The 26,406-nt window shown below is 39.9% G+C and overlaps 1 protein-coding gene across 15 annotated transcripts in view; it reads right to left on the minus strand.

The window, feature by feature from the left end:
- The window catches only part of ARMC3 (armadillo repeat containing 3), a 102,432-nt gene that overhangs the window by 56,730 nt on the left and 19,296 nt on the right, over positions 1-26,406 (minus strand). For 14 of the 15 annotated variants that reach the window (XM_086714766.1, XM_086714761.1, XM_086714760.1 and 11 more), the window contains 5 exons: positions 15,202-15,327; positions 9,161-9,229; positions 8,745-8,920; positions 3,931-4,125; positions 1,121-1,304 (listed from right to left, as the gene is read on the minus strand). In XM_086714766.1, the coding sequence (XP_086570892.1) occupies positions 1,121-1,304; positions 3,931-4,125; positions 8,745-8,920; positions 9,161-9,229; positions 15,202-15,327 (750 nt within the window). Of the gene's footprint in view, positions 1-1,120; positions 1,305-3,930; positions 4,126-8,744; positions 8,921-9,160; positions 9,230-15,201; positions 15,328-24,425; positions 24,609-26,406 lie in introns of those variants that run through there. The other variant, XM_086714762.1, reaches the window with a different exon arrangement.

Here is a 26,406-nt window from a genome sequence, read left to right on the forward strand (position 1 = left end):
AGCCAAGCCACTTTTGCCGATATTAAAAACCTTGATTTTACAACCTGTCTAGATTTGGCATTCATAACGCAACGCACAAGTCCCCTCTGTATCAACTCCATACTGGACGGTGACATTCGGCTTACTGCTGTAAAACTCTGCCTTGAAGAACTCAGTATGGATTGAAAAGGAAGTGGGTCCCATAATATACACATAGGCATATATGTGTACAGATGTGGGTGTCTGTGTTTAGAAACAAATCATTTAAACTAGTCAAAACTGTCATCATTTAGAAGAGGAGTGATGTGGAAGGAGGAAAATAAAATCACATCTTTTATTAAATAAAATACTCCAAATATACATAAATTAAAACTATAATTTCATCTTCAGTGCTTGTGGTGTAATTAATCTCTCATATTTTACAGATTTATGCCAACATAGCTTGCCACTGAAATGAAAATTGTATTATGTATACAGTGTGAGCATATTATTTTTCCCAGCCATATCACATGGCTATATCACTGCCTGTCTCCAGCCGAAGTTGAAATTACTGTACAGATACCATTCTGAATGTGGGTATATTGAAACAACGTTTTTCAGGATCACAAGCAAGGCATGGATTCTGTAAAATTGCAGAATCAAGGGGAAATAAAGGCTTAACTTAGGAATGAATTGCTTTAAAAAAAAGATTCATAATTAAATCATATCGAGTTAATTATGTCCCTGACAAAGCAATTTCTACTTTTACTAATTGGCATTGAGATGAATCTTGACCTTAAATAGTAAGCACTATTCTCCAACGCTCATTTAAAAGCCGACAAATACTGGGGTGCCCGGTTGGCTCAGTTGGTTAGGCGTCCCACTCTTGATTTCGGCTCAGGTCATGATCTCATAGTTCATGAGATCAAGCCCCGCGTCGGGCTCTGTGCTGACAGCACGGAGCCTCCTTGGGATTCTTTCTCTCCCTCTCTGCCTCTCCCCTACACGTGCACGCACGCACACGTTCTCCCTCTCTCTCACAAGAAATAAACTTTAAAAATTAATTAAAAGCAGACAAATACTCTAGTGCTTGTTAGTACTAATCAAAATCAAGAATACAAGAGGAAGCATGTGTGCTTAGTTTATATAAAATGAGACATACGATCATAAGCTGCTTTAGTAATTGCTTTTGCTGCATTCTTCTGAATATCAGGAATTGTAGAATTTTCTGCAAAGGACAGGAGCTTCTTAAGACCCCCGGTCTGCTGAATCAGCACCAAAGTATCCATATCTTCAAGGCAATTGGCTATCACGGAAAGAGCTTCTATATGAAGGTCATTCAATTCCTAATAATAAAAGCAAATACAACTTCAGAAAATTGTAGTGAAAGAAATTGACACTTCCCAAATTTTACTACAAGACGAAGGTCAGTCAGAACATAACCTTGTTAACGTTGTTGTGACAGATGCCCAAGGAAACAGTTCTGTTTAATTATCATAACATCACTCTCCCTCACAGTTTGCCCCATCTCTTCTTGTTCCCCTGCTCCAAAATGTTTCACAGATACAGGATCATTTTTTCACAGATAAAGACGCTTGAAGCAATAGTAGCCAAGTGAAGTTGTTCATACAACCTCGTACCGCCAACGATTTTAAAATCCGAAGAAAATATTCTTTGAAAAAGCAGACAGGAGCTGATGGAAAGCATATTACCTAAAATCTCCAGCTGGTAGAGGGAGGTGTTGGAAGTCTGTGACTTCTTGCCTCCACTATCATGGGCTCCAACACAGCAATGCTTCTGGTCAAGGAGCTCTCTTCACAGCAAACCAAGGGTGACAGTGGGTCCATGCCCATATCCCACCATCCCGAAGCAGCTGGCTCAACAGAGTGGCCTTTTGAAGACAGTTACGGTGCCAGTGAAGTGGGTGGCAATACCTGGCAGGGCCGGGGCAAGGTTCTCCACTTTATATACGTTCTGAATCAGTGGCCAATATACGGTGCTGGATCTCCCATAGCCGGTGATGGTGGGTCCAGGAATCAGGGGGTGGAAACAGGTGTGGTAGCATTGTTACCCCCTAGTGGCCCATTAGCGATATCTTTGCTTGCTCTCTCCCAGAACTCATGCTCTGTTGGCCTAGAGGTCTTAGTTCCAAAGGAGAGAATGCTTCCACCAAGAGGCACGACAATGATTCCACTGGACTAGAAGTTAAAACTTCCCCCAGCCACTTTGGCCTCCACATAAGCAGGCAATGAAGGACGTTACTGTGCTGCTAGGGTGGCTGATCCCAACTACCAAGGGGAAACTGGACTGCTACTCCACACCAGAGTGTATCCGGAATACAGGAAGAAGAGTATATCTGGAATACAGGAAGTCCTTCGGGTATCTCTTAGTATTACCATGCTCTGTGAATAAGGTTGAAAGAAAACTACAATAACCTAATCCAAGCAGGCCTCCTGAATGGCCCAGACCCTCAGGTATGAAGATATGGATCACCCCACCGGGTGAAGAACCACATCCGGTTGAAGTCCTTGCTGAAAGAAAAGGAAATGTGGAATGGGTATTGGAGGAAGATAGTTATCCATACCAACTACCACCATGTGGCCACTTGTAGACAAGAGGGTTATAACCGCCATGAGTATTTCTTCCTTATTTTGTTATGAGTGTGTGTGTGTGTGTGTGTGTGTGTGTGTGTGTCTGTGAAATAGTGTGGGTATTTTTTCCCTCTCTTATCCCCTCAGGCAACATAAGATGTATTGACTTTACAAGTTAGTAGTTATTCTTAATTTTACTTCATAGTATTTAAGTTACAGGATATCAAGGAGAAGACTAAATATCCCCCAAGGACATTGCATCCTCTTCTGGGGAAAGGGTTAGTATATTCTAGTTGTACACAGGATAGTTACATCATGCTAGGCATGCAAGGACCTTGCTATTGCCTTGATTTTGAGATTAAGTAGGATTTAAGGAGATATGTAGGGATGCCAAATTGACTCGTGATGATTAATTTTCACGTTTTAACTTGGCTAGGCCACGGTATCCAGATATTTGGTTAAACATTATTCTAGATGTTTCCATGAAGGTATTTCTCTAGATGAACATACTATATAAATCAGTAGACTAAGTAAAGCAGATGATTCTCCCCAATGGGGATTAAATAACCCTTCCTGCTTTATCCTAGAGAAAACTATGGCTGATAAAGCCTAAAACTAATTCTAGGTATTTCAGGAAATCATGAAGAAGATCCTAAACAAGAATTTAAAAATCTTAAATTTCTAAACCAGAAGAATAAAATTATTTTATTTTTTAAATTTTAATTTATTTAGAGAGCAAGTAAAGGAGGGGCAGAGAGAGAAGGAGACAGAATCCCCAGCAGGCTTTGCACCGTCAGCATGGAGCCCGATGCGGGTCTTGAACTCACAAACCGTGAGATCCTGACCTGAGCTGAAGCCAAGAGTCAGACGCTTAACCAATGAGCCACCCAGGTGCCCCTCAAAAAAAGTCTTTTTTTTTTTTTTTTAAACAGTTTGGCTGCTTCTTTTTTTTTTTTAATTTTTTTTTTAACGTTTATTTATTTTTGAGACAGAGAGAGACAGAGCATGAACAGGGGAGGGGCAGAGAGAGAGGGAGACACAGAATCTGAAACAGGCTCCAGGCTCTGAGCGGTCCGCACAGAGCCCGACGCGGGGCTCGAACTCACGGACTGTGAGATCATGACCTGAGCCGAAGTCGGCCGCTTAACCGACTGAGCCACCCAGGCGCCCCCAAAAAAGTCTTTTATAATGGCCTCTATCATTAATCTGATTTAATCATGTGATAAACAATGTAGCGATAAACAAATTAATCCATTTTACTGAACACTATGCTTAAATATAATAAAATTTTATTTTAAAAAGCATTCTACATTCGGATTTTATAGCAACATGTAGGAGAGACACATTTCCTCATAGAAAGTTGAATGAAAGTTTCAAATACCTTAGTTTCTAGGATTTTAATAAGGTGGTCCACTCCTTGATTGTCTCTCAGCGTTGTTCGTGCCTCCTTATCATTTGTAATAATACCTAAGGTTTTGAGAGCCAACAACTGAATAACTGGATATTCTGACTTCAAGAGATCCAATATAGGGGGGATTGCATTTAGTTCTTGAAGTGCAGCTCGACACTGAAAATCCTGCCATGAGATACAAATGATCAAATAAGTAAAATTTAAAGCAAAATACAGTCAGTCACAAGAATGGAGAACCTCTATGGTCTAACAAAGGACATTGTAAGTTTTATATTTCCCATCTTTTATTCCAGATTCCCTTCCAAAGTCACTCACACAGTAAGTAAGAAAAACCCTCCATCGACAACACCTAAATATTCATTTTAACTATGCAGACATTGTCAATAACAGGAAGTAGATGTGATCTATGGTTTTTGCAGTACCTATTGTTTCTTTATTATCCAGCAAAGTCCTTTCGTTACTAACAGCACTACACTAAATCTGCGCATAATCAAATTCTTTTCACACTCTACACCCTGTTTCAAATAGTATTTGATAAAATGAAATGATGCCATCAATTCCTTATTATCTTCATCCAAATGGATTATTTATGAAACGCTTACATGCACACAGTGCTGCTGGCAGGCCCTGTGCACGCAAATTTATACCAGGTTGAGTTCAGACACACGACCTTTATACAAGACGTTTATAATATCAAGGGGTCGTTAGAGTCTCGGTGAGTCGCTCTCCCCTGTGTGTCTGCAATTCTGTGTATGTGAGTGGTGGGGAGAGGGCTAGTTGGGGTGAGCAGTGGAGAAAACCAAGCAAAAAGTCATGAAAAGCCCCCAAACTCTGACTACTAATCGTGACACTTAAAATCAAAATATCATAAATGTCAAATAGTATTAAGGTGGAAAAGGTCCCATTAACAGCTTAGCTTTTCTCTATCCATCCTTCAGTGCATGCTTCCTACAGGCATAAAAACTGTAGAAAGTTGTTTGCTGCGGGTTGAATTGTGTCCCCCCAAAATGTATGTTGAATTCCTAACCCTCGGTATCTCAAAACATGACCTTATGTAGAAACAGGGTCAGTAGAGATGTTATTAGTTAAGATAATGTCATAGTGGAGCAGGGTAGGTACTTAATGGTGTCCTTAGAGGACTGGGGTCTTTAAAAGAAGAGGAAGCATGGGGTGCCCTGGTGGCTCAGCTGGTTGAGTGTCCGATGTTGGCTCAGGTCATGATCTCAGTTTGTGAGTTCGAGCCCCGCGTTGGGACTCAGAGCCTGCAGCCTGCTTCGGATTCTGTGTCTCCCTCTCTCTCTGCCCCTCCCCTGCTCACTCCCTGTCTCACTCTCTCTCAAAAAGAAATAAACATTAAAAAAATTTTTTTAAATACATAAGAGGAGGCACAACAGAGGGAGAGATTGCAAAGATGGCAGCTGTATACCAATGACCGCCAGGGATTGACGGCCGCCACCAGAAGCTAGGAAGAGGCCGGGAGGATGCTTCCCAGAGCGGCCGTGGGGGCAGGGCCCTGCTGACACCTCGAGGTCGGACCTCCAGCCTCCAGCACTGAGAGAAATTCCTGTTGTTTTTTTTTTTTTTTTTTTAATTTTTTTTTTTCAACGTTTTTTATTTATTTTTGGGACAGAGAGAGACAGAGCATGAACGGGGGAGGGGCAGAGAGAGAGGGAGACACAGAATCGGAAGCAGGCTCCAGGCTCTGAGCCATCAGCCCAGAGCCCGACGCGGGGCTCGAACTCACGGACCGCGAGATCGTGACCTGGCTGAAGTCGGACGCTTAACCGACTGCGCCACCCAGGCGCCCCGAAATTCCTGTTGTTTTAACCCGCTCTGCCTCTGGGTGTCTGGGGTAGTTTGTTACGGGCGGTGGGAGGAAATTAACATGCTGTTATTCACCAGTACTTCTGTTGTGAAGAATAGTGAAGGCAAGTCTTTTCATTTCTCTTTGATTAAAAAATTATAGGGAAGTAAGAGCTATGAGGAGTCTTGGGATGAAAGGTACTAACCCACTGACCGCGTTATTTAGGCCTGTGGGATAAGAGAAGGGGGACAGTGGAGCAGGGAGGAGCCAGGATAGAGGCCAGTGAGTGCCCAGCCTGGGGCAATGACTTCTGAGGCCGGGAATGCTCTTGCCGCCTTCGGGCATAGCCCATTTGTCTCTCTTTCTATATAATTTGTCTAGATACTCCACCTCTCGGTGAACCCTCCTTTACCTTCACTTCACTATCTCTTCCTTTTATATTCTACTGCTAGCTCTTTCAAATGGCATTTTGGTATTTTCAGTTGATCTAAGCAAAGCTAATCAAATGTGTGTGCGAATTGTTCAGGAACCTGAGCAGCAAAAGAAACAGAGAAGGCTGTTCAAAGTGTCAGGAAGCTGACCTGCTGTGGGGGGGCAGTGCCTTGAGGGGCTGCGGGAGGGGTGGGGACACAGGACAGCACAGGTAGAAGAGGCCAAGGCAGGCTGTTTCTTTCCATAACAAAGGAAAAACAGTTCAGTGACAAAGCACCTCGAAATTATGGACAATGAGCTCTGTTCAGCATACTCAACTCATTGGGTCTTCACCAATAAATAAGTCTAATCCAAAAATCTTGGTACACTGAATACGGTATGCATTGCATCCAATGTGCTTAGATCACCAAGGTTAGGTCAATAAGTCTGCGTGGGTGAAACCTCGTTCAATGTATTAGATTCCACGTTTCAAGAAGAAATACATTTATCTACTTTCATCCTGCCTTAATTTGCAAGCCATTCTATTCTTTGAAAATTTACATACACTTCTAAAATGCCCTTTCATAGACCTGTACTCTGAAAACGATGAAACATTGAAGGAAATTGAAGGCAACACAAAGAAATGGAAAGACATTCCATGTGCATGTATTAGAGGAACAAATACTGTTAAAATGCCTATACTACCCAAAGCAATCTCGACATTTAATGCAATCCTTATCAAAATGCCAACAACATTCTAGAACAGGCAATCCTAAAATTTGTATGGAACCACATAAGACCCCAAATAGCCAAAGCAATCTTGTAAAAGAAAAACAAGATGGGAGGAACCACCACTCCAGGCTTCAACGTATATACAAAGCTGTAGTAATCGAATAGGATGGTAACTGACACAAAAGTAGACACCCAGATCAATGGAACAGCATAGAAAACCCAGAAATAAACCCACAATTATATGGTCAATTCATCTTTGGCAAAGGATGCAAAAACATCCAAGGGGAGAGACAGTCTTTTCAATAAATGGTGTTGGGAAAACTGGACAGTAACATGCAAAAGAATGAAACTGGGCCACGTTCTTACGCCATACACAAAAATAAACTCAAAATGGATTAAGGACCTAAATGTGAGACAGGAAACCATAAAAAACTTTGAATAGAGCACAGGCAATTATTTCTCTGACACTGGCCATAGCGACACCTTTCCAGATATGGCTCCTGAGGCAAGGGAAACAAAAGCAAAAATAAACTATTGAGACCACATCAAAATAAAAAGTTTATACAAGCAAAGGAAACAATCAACAAAACTGAAAGGTAACCTTCCGAATAGGAGAAGGTGTTTGCAAATGGCATATCCAGTAAAGGGTTAGTATCCAAAACACAGTATATAAAGAACTCATACAATTCAACACCCAAAAAACAAATAATCCAATTAAACATGGGTAGAAGTATGAACAGACACTTCTCCAAAGAAGACATCCAGATGGCCAACAGACACATGAAAAGATGCTCAACGTCACTCACCATCAAAGAAGTGCAAATCAAAACGACAATGAGCTATCACCTCACACCTGCCGGAACGGCTAAAATCAACAATACAAGAAACAACAGGTGTCAGCAAAGATGTGGAGAAAAAAGAACCCTCGCGCCCTGTTGGTGGGAATGCAAACTGGTGCAGCCACTGTGGAAGGGAGTCTGGAGGTTCCTCAAAAAGTTGAAAAAACAGAACTACTCTCTGATGCATTAATTGCACTCCTGGATATTTACTCCAAATATTCAAAAACCCCAATTTATAAAGGGATACATGCATTCCTATGTTTATTGCAGCATTATGTCTAATAACCAACTTATTGAAGCAGTCCATTCACCTGTTGATGGAGATATAAATAATGAGATATTATTCAGTCAAAAAAAGAATGAAGTCTTGCCATAATGCAACAACACGGATGGAGTTAGAGCATTCCGCTAAGCAAAATAAGTCAGTCCGAGAAAGACAAATACCGTATGATTTAAGAATTTAAGAAACAAAACAAATGAACAAAGGCAAAAAAGAGAGACAGAGAGAGACAGAAAGAGAGAGAGAGAGAAAAACCAAGAAACAGATCCTTAACTATAGAGAACAAACTGATGGTTACCAAAGGGGAGGTGGGTGGGGGGTGGGTGAACTAGGGGATGGGGATTAAAGAGTTCACTTTTGGTGATGAGCCCGGAATACGTATATCATTGTTCAATCACTATATTGTATACCTGAAACTAGTATAAAACTGTACGTTAACTGTACTGGAATTAAAATGAAAAACTGAATAAAAAAAAAGAAAATGCCCTTTCACGGGACACAATTGCTTATAAAATGCGAAAGTTGAAAAGTATCTACACTCAACCTCCATTCTTTTTTTTCCCCAAACGAGAACTCCTAAATAGTACCAGAAAAACAAAACAAAACAAAACGGTGAATCAAAACTGAGGAGTTTTTAACACCTTTTAGCCTTTTTTATTGGGCAAATCAATTCTATAAATAGCTTTGGTCAAAACCCGCTTTTAGAAATCACCCTCACCTGGGTCAAGTTGTAAATGCACTCAACAGAGTTCTTCTTCACGTCAGGGTCTGGGCTGGCCAGCAGTCTGACGAGTGGCTCTAACCCGCCGTGCTCCAATATTTGCACTTTGCTGGTATACTCCGCAGACATGTTCGCCAGGCAAAGACTGGCGAACTCATGAATCACCACTTCCTCTGCACATCAAAGATAAACAACACAAGTGTGCGGAAGGCTTCCGCAACCACTACTTTAAAACACGTTTTGAAAACCAAAGCTTCACGAATCCTAACTTTGGTGAGAGCCCCTCTTGGCTTGAAAGACCTTAAGGACAATTCACAGTTGATATTACATAGGCTATTTCCGAGGAGTAGTTTAATGAAATGCGAAAAACAAACCAGTCCCATTTTTGAAACAGATGCGGGATGCAAAACTACCTTCTGGAGCAAGCTGAGCGATGACGGAATTCATGACATCTAGTTCCCTTAACAATTTTTTAACATCGTCTGCAAAAGAAGAAACAGCGTATTAATATTTCTTATTATCAATAACAGCGAGGTTGTTTAAACAGTCCCTTATGAGATAGGCTTTATTATTACCTAATTTTACAAATAAAGAAACTGAGGCTCAAAATCAGCAAGTCAGTGGTGAGACCAGGTAGCATGGTCAGGTCTGTCGGACCCTAGACAGACTCTAGCCCCTCTCCTTGATCACCGAAATATACTACCTTCCGACAACACTAGCAAAGATAACCAGAAAAGTGCAAAGTGTACCTAGAACACTAATCAGTAAAGCCGAGTTACTGCTCCCTACATTTGTTTACCGTATAGTAGAAATTCCTTTTGGTGTTGTTTTGTTGGAAAGGGTATTTTTAAATTTTGATTTTAAGAAAACTTGTGCAGAATGCAAGTAAGAATTATCCTCAGCCTTTTCGATTCCTATATCTTGGTTGTGTTCCATTTGATTATCAGAGATGCCAAAAAGGATTAAAGACAAGTATATTGATTTGTTTAAAGTTCACTTCTGTACTAGTCACGTGAGCCTAATTAAGGCCGGGCAGACACGCCCCTACTTCTCCGCTGCCATCCTTAACCCGTGTTTTTGGAGAAATAAGGCATAAGAAATAAGGTACTCATTTAGTTTTTGCAGTGGTTCTTGGTCAGTTATCTTTGTAAGCCGAAATTAGCATCATTAGGATTTTGGACAATTTCACTTCGCGGCAGAGAGTCTCTGGATGGATTTTTCCTCATTAACCACTGGGTATACTTGACTTTTATTGGACACCTTTTGCTCTGTTTCTGTTCAAAATGGCGGAAGAGGGCCAGCAAACTTATCGCTGGCTTACACGTATGTGAATAAGCTCGAAGTACAAAAGAATAGTAGAGCTTCTGGAAAGGGTAGCGTCCCAAAGTGGAGGGCATTATTTTACAGTCAACACTGGTTCAAAAAACGGGGGCGCCTGGGTGGTTCCGTCGGGTGAGTGTCCAACTCTTGATTTCTGCCATGATCCTAGGGTCATGGGATCCAATTATCCAGCCCCGGGAGATTCTCTCCCTCTCTCCCTGTCCCTCTCCCTGGCTCATGCTTTCTCTTGCTCTCTCTAAAATTAAAAAAAAATAAATAAATAAAGTATACCTTGACAGGGAATTAAACAAGTGAAGGCATCCTACTCAGATCTTTCCAAGTGTGCTGGTGCACCTTCTAGAAAACTTGTGTTCTTGGTATTTCTGCTCTGAGTCCAGTGTCTATATTTCCAAATGAGAAGGGCACACCCGTCTATTTTTACATGCTTGATGCAAAATATTTCTGGGCTTTTAGATCTCCAGTTCATTCTCCATTTGGTATCCAAAAGAACCTTCCATATGTTTCAAAGTTTCTGCTACAACACTGACCACAAGGTCAAAAACACCGATGCTCCATGTGCCCTCTGCTTCTCTCGTTTTCCTGCAGGAAGGAAATGCTCCCGCAGGCCGAGGCCGCCTGGCTGGGCCCGTATGTGACACCTCACGTTCTTCTGCCCTAACAACTCAAAAGTCTTCATCACAGAAACCCGTGCCACGGAATTCCCTTCTAGATAGGAAGTTAGCCAAATCTGTCCAGTAACAGATGCAGTAGAGCTCTTCGCTAAATCATTTTTCTCTTGGCTCAGAGGAGGGCTCAGATTCTGTGGCAGTGCCTATAAATCAGTGGCATAGCAGATCAGTTTGTTATTCTGCTTTTTGACACCAATTGTCCCTAAAGGATCTTTCTTTTCCTGAGGGTAAGTCAGCAAAACATAACGGATAAGTGCCTATTTTCGTCACTCGAAAAACAATATCGATCTCTGCCCCCTTCTTTCTCCACAGAGAACACGCTCATATAGGGCAACTGAATAGAAACTCTATCTATTGTGGTCGGTCCACGCAAATATGTTCTAGCTGGGGGCGCCTGGGTGGCACGGTGGGCTAAGCGTCTGACTCTTGATCTCGGCTCAGGTCACGATTTCACAGTTTGTGAGTTCAAGCCCTGCATCGGGCTCCGCACTGATGGCGTGGAGCCCGCTTGGGATTCTGTCTCTCCTCTCTGCTCCTCCCCCACTTGTGCTGTCTCTCTCTCAAAATAAATAAATACAGTTTTAAAAATTTGGTTTAAATATGTTCCAGCTAAACTCTAGGACACATACAATTTTAGGTGGTTCAGAACTGCCAACACCTTCACTTCCTGGAGTAACTTCATGCAATCTGGATTTTTTTAAAAAACATTTTTTTTAATGTTTTTACTTAGTTTTGAGAGGGAGAGAGAGCAAGCAGGGGAGGGGCAGAGACAGAGGGAGACACAGAATCTGAAGCCGGCTCCAGGCTCTGAGGTGTCAGCACAGAGCCCGACATGGGGCTCAAACACACAAACGGCAAGATGGTGACCTGAGCTCAAGTCAGAGGCTTAACCGACTGAGCCACCCAGACATCCCATGCAATCTGTTGTAACTGCATTCTTATTTACACTTTCTGGTTGCCTAATATGAACCATCCAATTTATTTTTGACCTTATATACTCTTTTACATCAACCTTTTCTTAAGATGGCAAGGTCTTCAGATCGCCATAAGTAATGTAAAATCTGGGCTTCAAGGATGGCAATGAACTCTCTCTTTAGCTGACTTCATTAAATGAGCCTCTGTTATACGGCCTCATCAAACTAAATACAAACCGGGGGTGGGGGTGCGTAAGAGACAGCAACTCCATTTTGATTAAAAGGTTTAACACAGTAATTTGAATGCTTGTCTTGAATGACCCAGGATTAGCATAGGCTCATAACTCAATCACTTTAGAAAAAAGACAAAGAAGAAAAATCAAGAATTTGTTTGCTCTCACAGCAATCCTTTTAGCACCGGGCATTCTGTTGGAACATCGTACTGGTTCATCCACTATGAACATAGTGAAAGCATTGAGTACGTGAAAGGCATGTGAAGATACAAATCTCTAAAGAAAAAGTGGTTATTTTAAGACAGTCTAAAGATGATTTAACCATGTGGCACCAGAGGTGCGTTTGTTTACAAATTAGTCTGGATACATGCCTTTTCATTTAAAAAAATTCCTTTAACGTTTATTCATTTTTGAGAGACAGAGACAGAGTGTGAGTGGGGGAGGGGCAGAGAGAGAGGGAGACACAGCATCCGAAGGAGGCTCCAGGCTCTGAGCTGTCAGCACAGAGCCCGAGGCAGGGCTCAAACTCACCGACTGTGAGATCATGACCTGAGCCGAAGTCAGATGCTTAACTGACTGAGCCACTCAGGTGCCCCAGGCCTTTTCACTTAGAGTGAACGACTAGCTTAGTCGCCTTGGACATGGATGCACAGTGAAGCAAAAGCTATTCATGTACTGGTTGTACTGACAAAGCAGGAACATGAGCCATTGAGGACACCAAGCAGGTTATCGTGTCATCAGATAGTTCACGTAGAAAATGAATCAATTCCCATAAATGCCTTGATTTTTTTTTTTTTTTTTTTTTTTTTTTTTTTACCCAATTCGTGGAATCAAAAGAAAGCTCTTGGTCAGGGGGCGGGAGGGTTCATTCATCATATCTAAGACCCACGGGCTCCCTGGAAACCGCCAAGACAGCAAAACTCTTTCCAGTGTTATGCTTCGTGGTAGCAGATTGCACCCCAGCACTGGTCGCAGCCCAGCCAGCCGTCTCCCAGAGGGCGGCTCGACGGGTCTGAGAGCCATCACATTGAGCACTCAAATGCAACGGTTATTCTCAATATTTTAGGGTCACAGACTCTTTTGGAAACTCGTGAAATGCAACATACAAACCCTGCTCAGGAAAATGTGGCAAACAATTTGGAGGGCTTCACAGATTATAAGCTCCTCGTGTATTGGAAGGTGCAAATTCTAAATAAAATGAATACGAGAAATCAAGAACAAAAGTAAATAGGAAAAAAAAGTCATAGAAACCTGGACACTCAGTTAGAAGGCAGAAGTCTCAGCAGAAAATGATGACTTTCCTTTCCAAAGGACACGCATTCTCCCCCAGAATCACGTAGTAGGAGAACCTGAGTTAGCATGTGCACTCATGTTACGGATCGGAGAATACTTGATGAATCCAGTCCACTAAAGCTAGGAGCCAGAGAGTAGAGTTCTAATTCTAGCTCTGATCTGATTTCTTCTATTAACCACCCGCATGAATGCACAAGGAACCTAATCCTTTCAGAGCTCTTTTCTATTTTTAAAACGAGGAGTTGCATAAGAGGTATTACAAAGCACCCCCGCTTCTCAAATTCCGTGGCGTGTAAACGGAATAAAACATAAGAAAAATTTTCATGTTCCCTTTTTTGATTATAAATACTTTCAGGGTGGCTCATTCAACGTGGCAGAATTAGTACACAGACAGCCCCTGAGACAAATTCATGAAGGCCCCACGATACAAATGATTACTACCTTGTTTAACTTCTCTGTACCTCAGTTGCCGCACATATAAAGGGAATGACCGTAGCACCGACCTCATTAAATGACTGAACGTACAAATAGCATGTAGGACAGCGCCTGGCACATGGTAAATGCTGTGTGAGTGTTGACTAATGTTACCAAAATCTGGGTTGGTAGAGCATCCACTCCCCCACGACTGTCCTCATCCTGCAGCCAGAAATACCCCCAGAGCCCCTGCCTTCCAGAACAGCCGCCATTAGAGCTCCCGCACTTGCCTCCAGATCCCCTTCCACTAACAGCCCCGGCGGGGCCCCATCAGCACCCCCAGAACGGCACGCAGTGTTCACGCAGTCTTGGCGGCGTTGGCTGTAAGGGCACAGATGTCACCTAAAACTCTCCTTCCCTGTCACTTCCCATCTTCCTGTCTGTGACATTAATGCCACCGTCCCTGGTGGACAGCGTGGAATAAGGAGCCCCCCTTCCTCTCCCGTCCTGTCTCACCCAGGGTTCAGGAAAGTGGGGGGGGGGGGAGTCAGGAAGTTGAGGGAGGAAACTGAGCTTGTGCTTTTGCCGAGACTGGTGAGGGGGGGAAGTATGATAACTTTAGCCGCATGCCATGAGACAGACAGATATGTTTATTCCTAACTGCCTGGGTTTCGGTTTAGAGTTCATTCAGTCTTCACCAAGAATGTCATGTTTTATTATAAAGTCACAAGGCCTTTAGTGGCTAACTCAGAAACCTACCATTATAACAAGAAAATGACTTTCAAGTGAAACAGGCCTCCTGTTCATTAATCAGGGACTGACTTTATTGGCAGAGTTTTCGTCAAACCGGTATTCTAACAGACATACTAGCATATTTTAACTAATACTTTCATTTCACCATATTAAACATATGAAAATATTCAAGCCATAGGTCTGATTTAAGAAATAAATACATGTCTAAAATTATTTTTGGCAAAGTAGATTTTGCAGTTTCAGAAAAATAAATGTATCAAACCTCTTCGCCCTGGGTTACTTTCACTATGAAATACATACGAAGTGTAGCTTACATATGGGCGGACAAATTACATCACGCTAACTCCAGAAAAGAGCTATTTTAAGAGACAATGAGTGCCCTTCAACTTGTTAGACTCAAACCTACCACGTCACCAACTCTGAGAGTTTTACATGGATATATTTGCATATATTTTTATATTTTAAAAATATCTCGGGGCTCCTGGGTGACTCAGTCTGTTAAGCATCTGACTTTGGCTCAGCTCATGATCTTTCAGTTCATGAGTTCAAGCCCTTCAACAGGCTCTGTGCTTTCAGTGAAAAGCCTGCTTCCGATCATCTGTCTTCCACTCTCTCTGCCCCTCCCGCCACCTCAAAAATAAATAAACAGTAAAATAAAGAAGAAAAATATGTTCTTAAAATATGAAATCATAATCTGTTGTATTATATTTATTTAACATTTCGTTAACATCAAAGTCAGTTCAAATAAAATTAAAAACAAACCCCTTAAAGTTAAATTTTAAAAAAGGAGAATGCATTACATGAGGTTATGACATTATGTCTGAGAGTTGATACTTACTATTAGAAGCCAGGATTCCAAATATCATGGTAGCATTTCTTCTTACAATTTTGTCTTCATGGGTGAGCAGCTTGGTTAAAGGTTCCACAGCTCCAAGTTCAAGGAGGGTAGCTTTGTTTTCTTCACCTGATATCACAGGTAAAAAAAAAAGCATGCATGGATATCATCAGTCTCATCAAAACTCTCCTCGTGCCATTTTAATTTCTTATTTGCTGTTTGCCTTTCACATTCCTCTTTGCTTCCGCATATACCTGTCTCGGAATAAACTTTAGAGCGCAGGGATCCTCAACATTTGCTGCTTTCCTTCCTCCTGATGCTTATTTCAAGAGCTGGCTTCCTCTTGTCATTCAGTTCTCAGTTCACACTGCACCTGCTCAGAGGGTCTCCCCTGACCACCCTATCTAACGTTACCACTACGTACAAGCCTTTCTTCCTCTTCCCTAGTCTATTTCCTTCATACCACTTAGCCACCTCCTTGCCTCGTTTGCCTGTTCCACTAGAACTTAATTTTCCACGAGGACAGATACCCTTTCTGTTCTATTCTCTCGTATCCTCAGCGCCTAGCATAGAGCCGGTCATATACTGGCGTCATTAATCACGAGACTTCATTAACATACGCGGACCCCACTTCAAGTTAAAGTGGGATGGTGGGGTGAGTTCAGGGGGCTCGTTTTTCACCCACTGGGGTTACAGCACCTATTTTGTCATCCAAGATGTGTCTGCAGCTAGCATGAAGGTTCACGCACAGAGGGGAGCCGCCAGGGTAACTGGGGACTCCTTAGCTGTGGCAAGAAACCCCAGAAGGCCACGTAATGCCAGAGTCTTGCTTAACTATAGAAGCAATTTAGCTATATCTTGATGAGTGGGATATCGTTCTACAAAGTCAAGAACAATGTTTAGGTCCTGATTAATTTCAGCTTTTTAATTTCACAGGCTACGAAAACATAGATCTCACTTTCAAAATTAATTTGAGATATAATAAAGTCCCTTTCACTTGTCTTGCCTCAGTTTTCTCATAAAATTAGAGTATTTTATATTTTAAGTTATAGGTCCATATTCTGATAACACGCAGACTATATCTTCCTAATGAAATTGCCCTGTCTCTAAATGGTCAAATTTGTCGCCTGCTAAGAACATGTTGAAATATGCATTGTTGACTATCACAAACCTCTTCATATCTTCCAATATTTGCATCTTAAGGAAATTCTAAAACTTAATTTCTTGGATGAAAACATTTTGTCAAATGAATCTTTAATATAAATTTTAAGATACTTATGCTTAAATAAAAAAGATATTTTATATGTCATATTGTCATAAAAATTAAGTTTGTCTTTAAATTTTTGTTCTGAGAATTTTATTACGTAACTTGAATTATTTCTTCATCAAAATACATTTCTTCTCAGTTTATAAACAATGCTGTGTATTATAATTTTATGACCAGCAAAAGAGGATTTGCAAAATTAATAGCTTGTGTAATCTTTACATCTATTTTTATTCTTTTTTGACAGTTTTTATGAGGCATCATTGACATACAATAGACGGTACAAACTTAAAGAGAACAATTTGATAAATTTTGACCCATGTTTAACACCCATGAAACCAAACAGCACCATTAAGGAAAAAAAAAAAACGTATCTAACAGCCCCAAAATTTCCTCTTGACACTTTGTGACCTCTTCCTCCTGTTACTATACATTATTTTGCATTTCCCAGAACTCTATATAATCATAGAGGATGAATTTGTTATTGTCTGGTTTTGCTCAGTCTGATTATTTTGAGATGAATCCATGTTGTAGCATGTATCATAGTTCATCATTTTTATTGCTGAGTCCTACACCATCATATGGATATACCACACTTTGTCTGGATCATATGGTAGATGTACATTTAACTTTTTGAGAAACTACCAAACTGTTTTCCAAGGTGATGGTACCATTTTACGTTCTCATAAGCAATGTACGAGGGTTCCAATTTCTCCATATCCTAGCCAATATTTCTGTCGCTCTTTCTGATTAGAGTAATGCCGGTGGCTGTGAAATAGTATCTCATCATGGTTTTAATTTGTATTTCCCTCATGACTAATGATGTTGAGCCAAAGGCACTTTTTTGCCATCCATATGGCCCTTTAACCAAGTGGCTATTCAAATCTCTTGCTCATATGTATGTTTAAACTTGGTTTACTTTATTACTGAGTTTTGAGAGTTCTGGACACAAGTCCTTTATCAGATACATGATTGACAAAGATTTTCTCGCGATCTATAGCCTATCTTTAAAAAGAAAATTACTAGACTTTTTTTTTGAGCAGTTTTAGGTTTATTAAAAAAAAATGAACAAAACATACAGAGTTCGCATACTCTCCATCTCTCTTCCTTCCCCCACTTCCCTGATTATTAACATCATGCATTAGTGTGGCACATTTGTTACCATTGATGAACCGATATTGATACGTTGCTATTAACTAGAGTTGGCAATGTACATTACAGTTCACTGACTGTGTGGTACAACTCTATGGGTTCTGAGAAATGCATAAGATTATGTTTAGCTTTCCGAGAAACTACCAAATGGTCTTCCCAAGTGCCTGTACTATTTTGGACTTCCACCAGCAATGAATGAAAGTTCCTGCTGTTCCACATCTTCACCAACACTTCATGCTGCCATGAATTCATGCTGTTTAGAATTTTAGCCATTCTTCTAATATGTGTGTGGGGATATTTCACTCTTGCTTTAATTTCCTGGTTAACATACGACACCTTTTCACACACTTATTTGCCATCTGTGTATCTTTTTTTGGTTAGGTGTGTGCGTTCAGGGTAAGTTTGATAACATCCGGTCAACTGTCCTCTTATGGATTTAGTGTCATACTGAAGAAATTTTTGGCGAACCCAAGGTCAGAAAGGTTTTCTCCTATGTGTTCTGGAAGTTTTATAGTTTTAAATTTTATGTGGATATCTCATTCTAAAACCATTTGTTAAAAAGACTGACTTTTTCTACTGTATTGCTTTTTTACCTTGGTTGAAAAATTGTCCATATATATGTGGGCCCATGTATGGCTTCTTTATTCTGCTTCTTTGATCTATTTGTTTATCTTTGTGCCAATAACGCTATCTTACTTACTGTAGCTTTATAATAGTCTTAAATCAGGAAGAGTATGTTCTCAAGGTTGCTACTTTTTCAAGATTGTTTTCACTTTCAGGGTGTCTGGGTGGCTCAGTTGGCTAAACATCTGACCTCGGCTCAGGTCATGATCTCACTGCTTGTGAATTTGAGCTCTGCATCAGGCTCTGGGCTGAAGCCTGCTTCAGATTCTGTCTCTCTGTCCCTCCCCTGCTCGTGCTCTCTCTCTCTCTCAAATAAAAATAACACAAAAAAAATTTTTTTTAAAGATTGTTTTGACTTTTACTAGAAGCTTTGCATTTCCATATGAATTTTAGAATTAGCTTGTCAATTTCTACAAAAAAAATTGCTCAGATTTTGGTAGGAATTGCATTAAATACATAGATCAATTTGGGGAAAAATGACATCTTAACAATTGACATCTTCCACGCCATTAATACAGTATCTCTTTCCATTCATTTAGAACTTCTTTAATTTCTCCCAGAAATATTTTATAGTTTTCAGTGTACAGATTTTTTCCCACCTTTTGTCAGATTCATCCTATGACCTCATACTTTTTGGTGCTATTGTAAATAGTGTTAAATTTCATGTTGATTTCCAATTGGAAACCTGGAATTGGAACTTTGCTAAACTTCCAATTGGAACTTTGCTAATGTATTATTTCTAGTAGCTTTTTTGTAGATTCAATAGACTTTTCTATACAAAAGATGATATCATAGTCTATAAATCAAATATAGTTTTGCTTCATCTTTTCCGATCTGGATGCCTTTTGTTTCTTTTTCTTACCTGATTGCATTAATTAGAACTTCCCATACAGACAAGAGCAGACATTTTTCTCTTGTTCCTGATCTTAGGGGGAAAGCATTCAGCCTTTCACTATTAAGTGTTAGTTGGCCATAGAGGAAGTCTGTAACTACTCCTACTTTGCTGAGATATTTTATCAGGAGGAGACACTGGACTTTATAAAGATAATTCTTTGCATTTATTCAGATCATAATATGGTTTTTCTTTTTTTAAATATAGTCTATTCATATCCTAATGCTGCTATAACAAATTACCAAAAACTTAGTGGCTTAAAACACAAATATATTATCTATGGTCTGGAAGTCAGGAGTATGTAGTTGGCCAGGTGGGCTAAATTCGAGATGCGGACAGGATTATGTTCCTTTTTGAAGTATTAGGCAAGAACCCATTCTCATTTCTTCCCATGAACATTCCTTGGCTAATGAGCATCTTCTATTTTTAAAGCCAGCAATCACATCACTCCGATCTCTGCTTCTACTGTCACATCTTTTCCTCTGACTCTGACTCTCTTGTCTCCTTCTGCCACCTGTAAGGACCCTTGTAATTATGTAGGCCCCACCTGGATAATCCAAGATATTTTCCTCTTCTCAAGATCAGCTGATTAGCAACCTTAAATATATCTACAACCTTATTTCGCCTTTGCCATGTAACATAACATATTCACAACTTCCAGGGATTAGGGGAGTTATTATTCTGCCTACCACACATAGTAAAATACCTTGATTGATTTTCAAATGTTAAAGCAACCTTGCAATTTGGGAATAAATCTCGTTGGTCATGATCTTTATCTATATCTATACCTATACCTATATCTATATCTATATATCTATATCTATATCTATATCTATATCTATATCTATATCTATATCTATATCTATGAGGTATATTAACCTGCAGATTTATTTTCCTATAATGACTTTGTCTGTTTGGGGTATCAGGGTAATAGTGACTTCACAGAATGAATAGGGGATTATTCCATCTTTCTCAATTTTCTGCAAGAGTTTATATATAACTGGTAGTATTTGGTAGAATTCAGCAGCGAAAATATCTGAACCTGGAGCTTTTTTTGTGAGACAGTTTTGAACTACAAATTTTAATTTCTGTAATAGATATAGGGATATTCAGGCTATCTATACTTTCTTTAGTGAGCTATGGGAGTTTATGTCTTAAAATAAATTTGCCTGCTTCATCTAAGTTGTAGAATTTATTGGCATTAAATTGTTCATAATGTTAATATTATCCTTTTAATATCTGTAGGATCCAGAGTGATGTCCCCTCTTTCATTCCTGTATTGATAATTTGCCTTCTCTCTTTTTAGCAATCTGGCTCAAGAGTCATACACACACACACACACACACACACACACACACACATTTCACTTGTTTATTTTATAATAGAAAGTTCTTACCTCTTAATCCCCTTTACCTATTTTACTCATCTCTCCACCCACCTCCCCTCTGGCAACTACCAGTTTGTTCTCTGCATTTAAGACTCTGTTTCATTATTATTGATCTTCTCAAAAAACCAGCTTTTCGTTTCCTTACTTTTGTCCATTATTCTGTTTTCTATTTCATTGATTTCTGCTCATATATCCTTATTACTAATAATTGGGTTTAATTTGCTTTTCTTTTTCTAGTTTCTTAAAGTGGAAGTTGAAGTCATTGATTTGAGACTTTATTTTCTTTCTTTTTTTAATGCTTATTTATTTATTTGAGAGAGGAGGAGAGGCAGAGAGAGAGAGGGAGAGAGAGAATCTCAAGCAGGCTCCATGATCAGCATGAAGCCAAGTACGAGGCTCGATCTCATGACTGCATGTTCACAACCTGAGCCAGTATCAAGAGTTGGGTGCTTAACTGACTGAACCACCCAGATGCCCCAAGACCTTATTTTCCGGCTGGCATTTAGTACAATAAATTTCTCTCTAAATACTCTTCTAGTAGCATCCCACAAATTTGTATATGTTGTGCTTTCATTTTCAATTTGGATTTTCCTTTTGAATTCTTTCAATCACAGATTATTTAGAAGTATGCAGTTTACTTTCTAACTATTTAAGGATTGTCCAGAGTCCTTTGTGTAATTGATTTTTAATTTAATTCTATTGTGGTCTGACATATATTTTATATGATTGGAATCCTTTTAAATTCATTCAGGCTTAAAAAGAAATTTATTAAGGCTTGTATTATGGCTCAGAATATTGCCTACTCTCATAAACGTCCTCTGTGCATTTGAAAAGAATGTACATTCTGCTTGGAGTATTCTATAAATATCCATTAGGCTAAATTCATTTATATTGCTCTTCAAATCTTTTATATCCTTACAGATTTTCTATCCACTTGTTCTTTCATTTATTAAGAGGTTATCAAAATCCTCAGCTATACTTGTGGATGTTTATTTCTCCCTGCATTTCTAACTTCACGTATTTAGAAGGTATGACATTAACGACATAACTGCTCAGGTTTTTTTCATAGCTTCTTGATTAATTGACTCTTTCCTTATTATTATAAAATGAGGTTTTTTATCTGATACTCTTCTTTTTGCTGTTTATTTTTCTGATAATTAATACAGCCATTCCAGCTTTCTTTTGATTAGTGCTAACATAGGATATCTTTTTTTTTTTTTTTTTTTTTTAAGAAAGGCCGACTGCCACGTGCAGTGTCACATTTGGATGTGTCTGGAGTCATGGAAACTTGACTACCCTACGTTCTCCTACAAATGGACCTTGAGAGCCTGTTTACAGGTTCCAGGAGGGGAACACAGCTACTCGTATACCCTTGACCAAAGAACGGTCCTCTTCTATCGGGGAAGGTCGTCCTCTTCGACAGAGCTCACAGCTTCAGGAGGGGACGCACGTGGAGCGGTGAGGCAGGAAGGGGACACCCGCCTAGCCAGCCAGATCAGCCGATTCAACCGTGGCGATCAATGGGGTGACAGATGTCGCAGCCAGATCACCCTCACGTCCCAGATACCTTTTTTTTTCATCTTTTTACTATCGTTATCTGTGTCATTATATTCTAAGTGCATTTCTTGAAGGCAGCATGTAGTCTGAGCTTGCTTTTTATCCAATGTGACACTCTCACGCTGGTGACTGAGGTGCTCATTCACATCTCGTTTGGTCATCTGTTTAAGGTTTAAGTCTACCATCTGTTTGTTTTTTGTGTCTCATTCTTTGTTTTACTCTTCTTCATTTCTGCCTTCTTTTTATGAATTGAAGATTATTTTTATGATTCCCTTTCGTTTCCTTTGTTGGCTTATTTGATATTACCCTTTGTTTTGTTATTTTAGTGTTGTATTGGGGTCTGTATTATACATCCTTATCACAGTCTACTTTCAAGTGGTGATATCCCACTTGACATACAGTAGAGGAACCTTATAATAGTATGCTTCCATTTTTCCCTTTTCTACCTTGGTTCTGTTGTTGTCATATACCTTATTTATACAAATGTTTCATGCTGCACAGTATATGATTATTATTTTTGTTTGAAATAACCAATTTGAGGGGCTCCTGGGTGGCTCAGTCGGTTAAGCATCCGACTTCAGCTCAGGTCATGATCTCAAAGTCTTCGTGAGTTTGAGCCCCACGTCAGGCTCTGTGCTGACAGCTTGGAACCCAGAACCTGCTTTGGATTCTGTGTTTCCTTCTCTCTCTCTCCCTCTGCCCCTCCCCTATTCCTGCTCTGTTTCTCTCTCGCTCTCTCTCTCTCTCACTCTCTCTCTCACTGTCTTTCTCTCTCTCAAAATTAAAATAAACATTTTATTAAATGTTTCATTAAATTTTTTTTTCAATAACCAATTTGATTTTTAAGTGACTTAAATAATAAGGAAAAACTTTATATGCTAAATTTCTAGTGTTCTACCTTTATTGTTATTGTATTGTGTAGATCCACATTTCCATCTGGTGTCATCTTCCTGAAGGACCTACTTTACCATAATTAGTAGTACGGTTCTGGTTGCAATAAACTACTTTGGCTCTTGAATGTCTGAAAAAGACTTTACTTCACTTATGTTTTTGAAAGGTATTTTTGCTGGGAATAGAATTCTAGGTTTAAGGTTTTTATTTTTTCTTTCAGTTTCAGCTTTAGTTAAAGATGTTTCTCCACTGACTTCTTGCTTGCATAATTTGGATGATAAATCTATTGTCATCCTTATTTTTGTTTCTCTGAATGTAATGTGTTTTTTCCTCTGACTGCTTTTAAGATTTTCTCTTTATTACTCTTTTTAAGCAATTTTGTTTTGTTAGACCTTAGTATATAATTTTCTTCATATTCATTGTGCTTGGGCTTTTATGAGCTTCTTGGATCTAGAAGGTTAGAGTTTTCATTAAGTTAGAGGAATTGGGAACTCTTATTTATTCTAATTCTTTTTCTGTCCCTCTCGCATTTTTTTCAAAGACTCCGGTTACACATACGTTGCATCAGTTTTGATTTACTGATGATTTAGATCCTCATTATGGGTCGAATTTTCTTGCTTCTTTTCATGCCTGGTAATTTTTTATTGGATGCCAGACACTGTGAATTTTACCTAGTTGGTAAGTGGTTATTTTTATATTCTTCACATTTGTTTTGGGACACAATTATCTGGAAACAATTTGATCCCTTCAGGTCTTGCTTTTTAAATATTCATTAGATAGTACTAGAACAGAGCTCGATCTAGCACTAATTATTTCTAACTATTGAAGTAAGACCCTTGTGTATGTTCCATACAATCATCCATGAATCTTGAGTTTTCCAGTCTGGCTGATGGGAACGGGCCCTATTTGTGGCCCTGTGTGAGCACTGATCCTGTTAGGTCCTTTGTCTGACTTCAAATAGTTCCCATACATACACACCCTGATCAGTCTTGAGTTGGACCCTTTACCAATCTCCAGTTCGCTTTCTATGCAACTCTTTCCTCTCTGTTACCGTCCTGGAAACTCTTGCTTCCTTTGTCTCCCTTAACTTTCAGATCTGTCTTCTCAACTCCGTGTCTACCAGACTCTGTACAGGTTAACCCTTCCTGTGATGCGGTCTGGATATTCTCTGAAATCAATAAGCTGATGTAATCATAGAGTTCATTTCCTTCATTTCCTGTCTCTCAATGGTCACTGTCCTTCATCGCCTAATACTCAGTGTTTTGCCAACTGCTATTTCGTATGTTTTTGTTTTCTCACTTGTTTCAATTGGGAAAGTAAATTTGACCCCTTACTCCTTCATGGCCGGGGGGAAAGTCCCATCATTTATCTTTAAAAAATAGAAAATACTGCTCTAGTATAAAACACCAGACTTACAATATCTTCTGTGTTGATTTCACATAATCTACCCGTTTCTTTACCTCATGTCATATGCAAGGAGACGGTATTGGATGACTCTGTGGCTGAGTGAGACTCGTGCTGCCGTAACTGCATGATCCAGTCTCCCTGAAATCTAGCCCAGAATTCCACGCAATGACTCATGGACCATTTCTGCCAGAAGCAATGATTCTGGTTTTTATCTGGACTCCCAACGATGACTAGAGTGGGATAGCAAGGAGAATATTTCACCATTTGCTAACAGGATGATTTGTTGTTCTCTCCGACAAGTCCCAAACATAATGTTTAAAGTATCATTTCCTTGGGGCGCCTGGGTGGCGCAGTCGGTTAAGCGTCCGACTTCAGCCAGGTCACGATCTCGCGCTCCGTGAGTTCGAGCCCCGTGTCGGGCTCTGGGCTGATGGCTCAGAGCCTGGAGCCTGTTTCCAATTCTGTGTCTCCCTCTCTCTCTGCCCCTCCCCCGTTCATGCTCTGTCTCTCTCTGTCCCAAAAATAAAATAAATGTTGAAAAAAAAAATTTAAAAAAAAAAATAAATAAATAAAGTATCATTTCCTTAAAAATCAAATTGCAGGGCGCCTGGGTGGCGCAGTCGGTTAAGCGTCCGACTTCAGCCAGGTCACGATCTCGCGGTCCGTGAGTTCGAGCCCCGCGTCGGGCTCTGGGCTGATGGCTCAGAGCCTGGAGCCTCTTTCTGATTCTGTGTCTCCCTCTCTCTCTGCCCCTCCCCCGTTCATGCTCTGTCTCTCTCTGTCCCCAAAAAAATAAATAAACGTTGAAAAAAAAAATTAAAAAAAAAATCAAATTGCTCCCTTCTTAGTTTAAAAGTTTTTGTTTGTTTGTTTGTTTTTAATTACAAAGTTACACTAAACTCTCCAAGTATTCTCAATGGCAGACTGGGTAGTTCAGTCGGTTAAGCATCTGACTCCTGATTTGGCTCAGGTCATGATCTCATGGTTCATGAGATCCAACTCCACGTTGGGTTCTGCGCTGACAGAATGGAGCCTGCTTGGGATTCTCTCTCCCCTCTCTCTCTACCCCTCCCCCTTGCTTGCACATTGCCCCTCCCCCCCCCAAAATAAAGAAACTTAAAAAACTTACACAGTATAATAAAAGTCTCATTTTCTCACCACTTGGAATGAACTAAAATATAATTATCATTTGCGTTTATAAACCCTCTATGAATAAACCTTGCAACAGAATCTAACCTGTAACATTTAGTGTTTAAATAAACTTTAGTTTTTTACGACAGTTTTAGTTTTACAGAAAAATGGTGAGGAGAGTATAGAGCTACCACATATCCCATACCCATTTCTCCATTATTAACATTTTACATCAGTAGGTACATTTGTCACAATTAATGAACTAATATGGATACGTTACTATTAGTTAAAGTCTATGTTTATTCAGATCTCCTTACTTCTAGTCTAATGTTCCTTCTCGGTTCCAGGATCCTACCCTGGGTCTCCTATGACATTCAGTCATCGCATTTCCTTAGCTGCTCTTGGCTATGAGAGTTCCTCAGACTTTTCTTGTTTTTTGACGGCAGTGACCATTTTGAGGAGTACTGGTTAGGTATTTGTAGAGTGTCCCTGACTTGGAACTGTTCTGATTTGAGGGTTATAAGTTTTGGGGGAACAAATAACGGAAGGGCCACTTTCATTACATCGGGTCAAGATCACCTATTATCAATATGACTTATCACTGTTGATGCTGATTTTGATCACCTGGCTGAGATAGTGTTTGTTAAGTTTCTCCACTGTCAACTTACTCTTTCTTCCCTGCTTCCATATTGTAACCTTTGGAAAGAAGTCACTATGCCAAGCTCATACCTAAAGAGTGAAAAGTTATATTCTGTGTCCTTGAGGGCAGAGTACATAAATTACTTGGAATTCTTCTGCATGGGAGATTTGTCTTTTCTCTCCCAATTATTTACTTATTCAATTATTTATTTTTATCAGTATAGGCTCATAAACATTTACTTATGCTTTGGGTTATAATCCAAC

This window comes from Puma concolor, chromosome B4 (assembly GCF_028749965.1).
Source record: "Puma concolor isolate L17-30 chromosome B4, mPumCon1.1.hap2, whole genome shotgun sequence".
Taxonomy (NCBI): domain Eukaryota; kingdom Metazoa; phylum Chordata; class Mammalia; order Carnivora; family Felidae; genus Puma; species Puma concolor.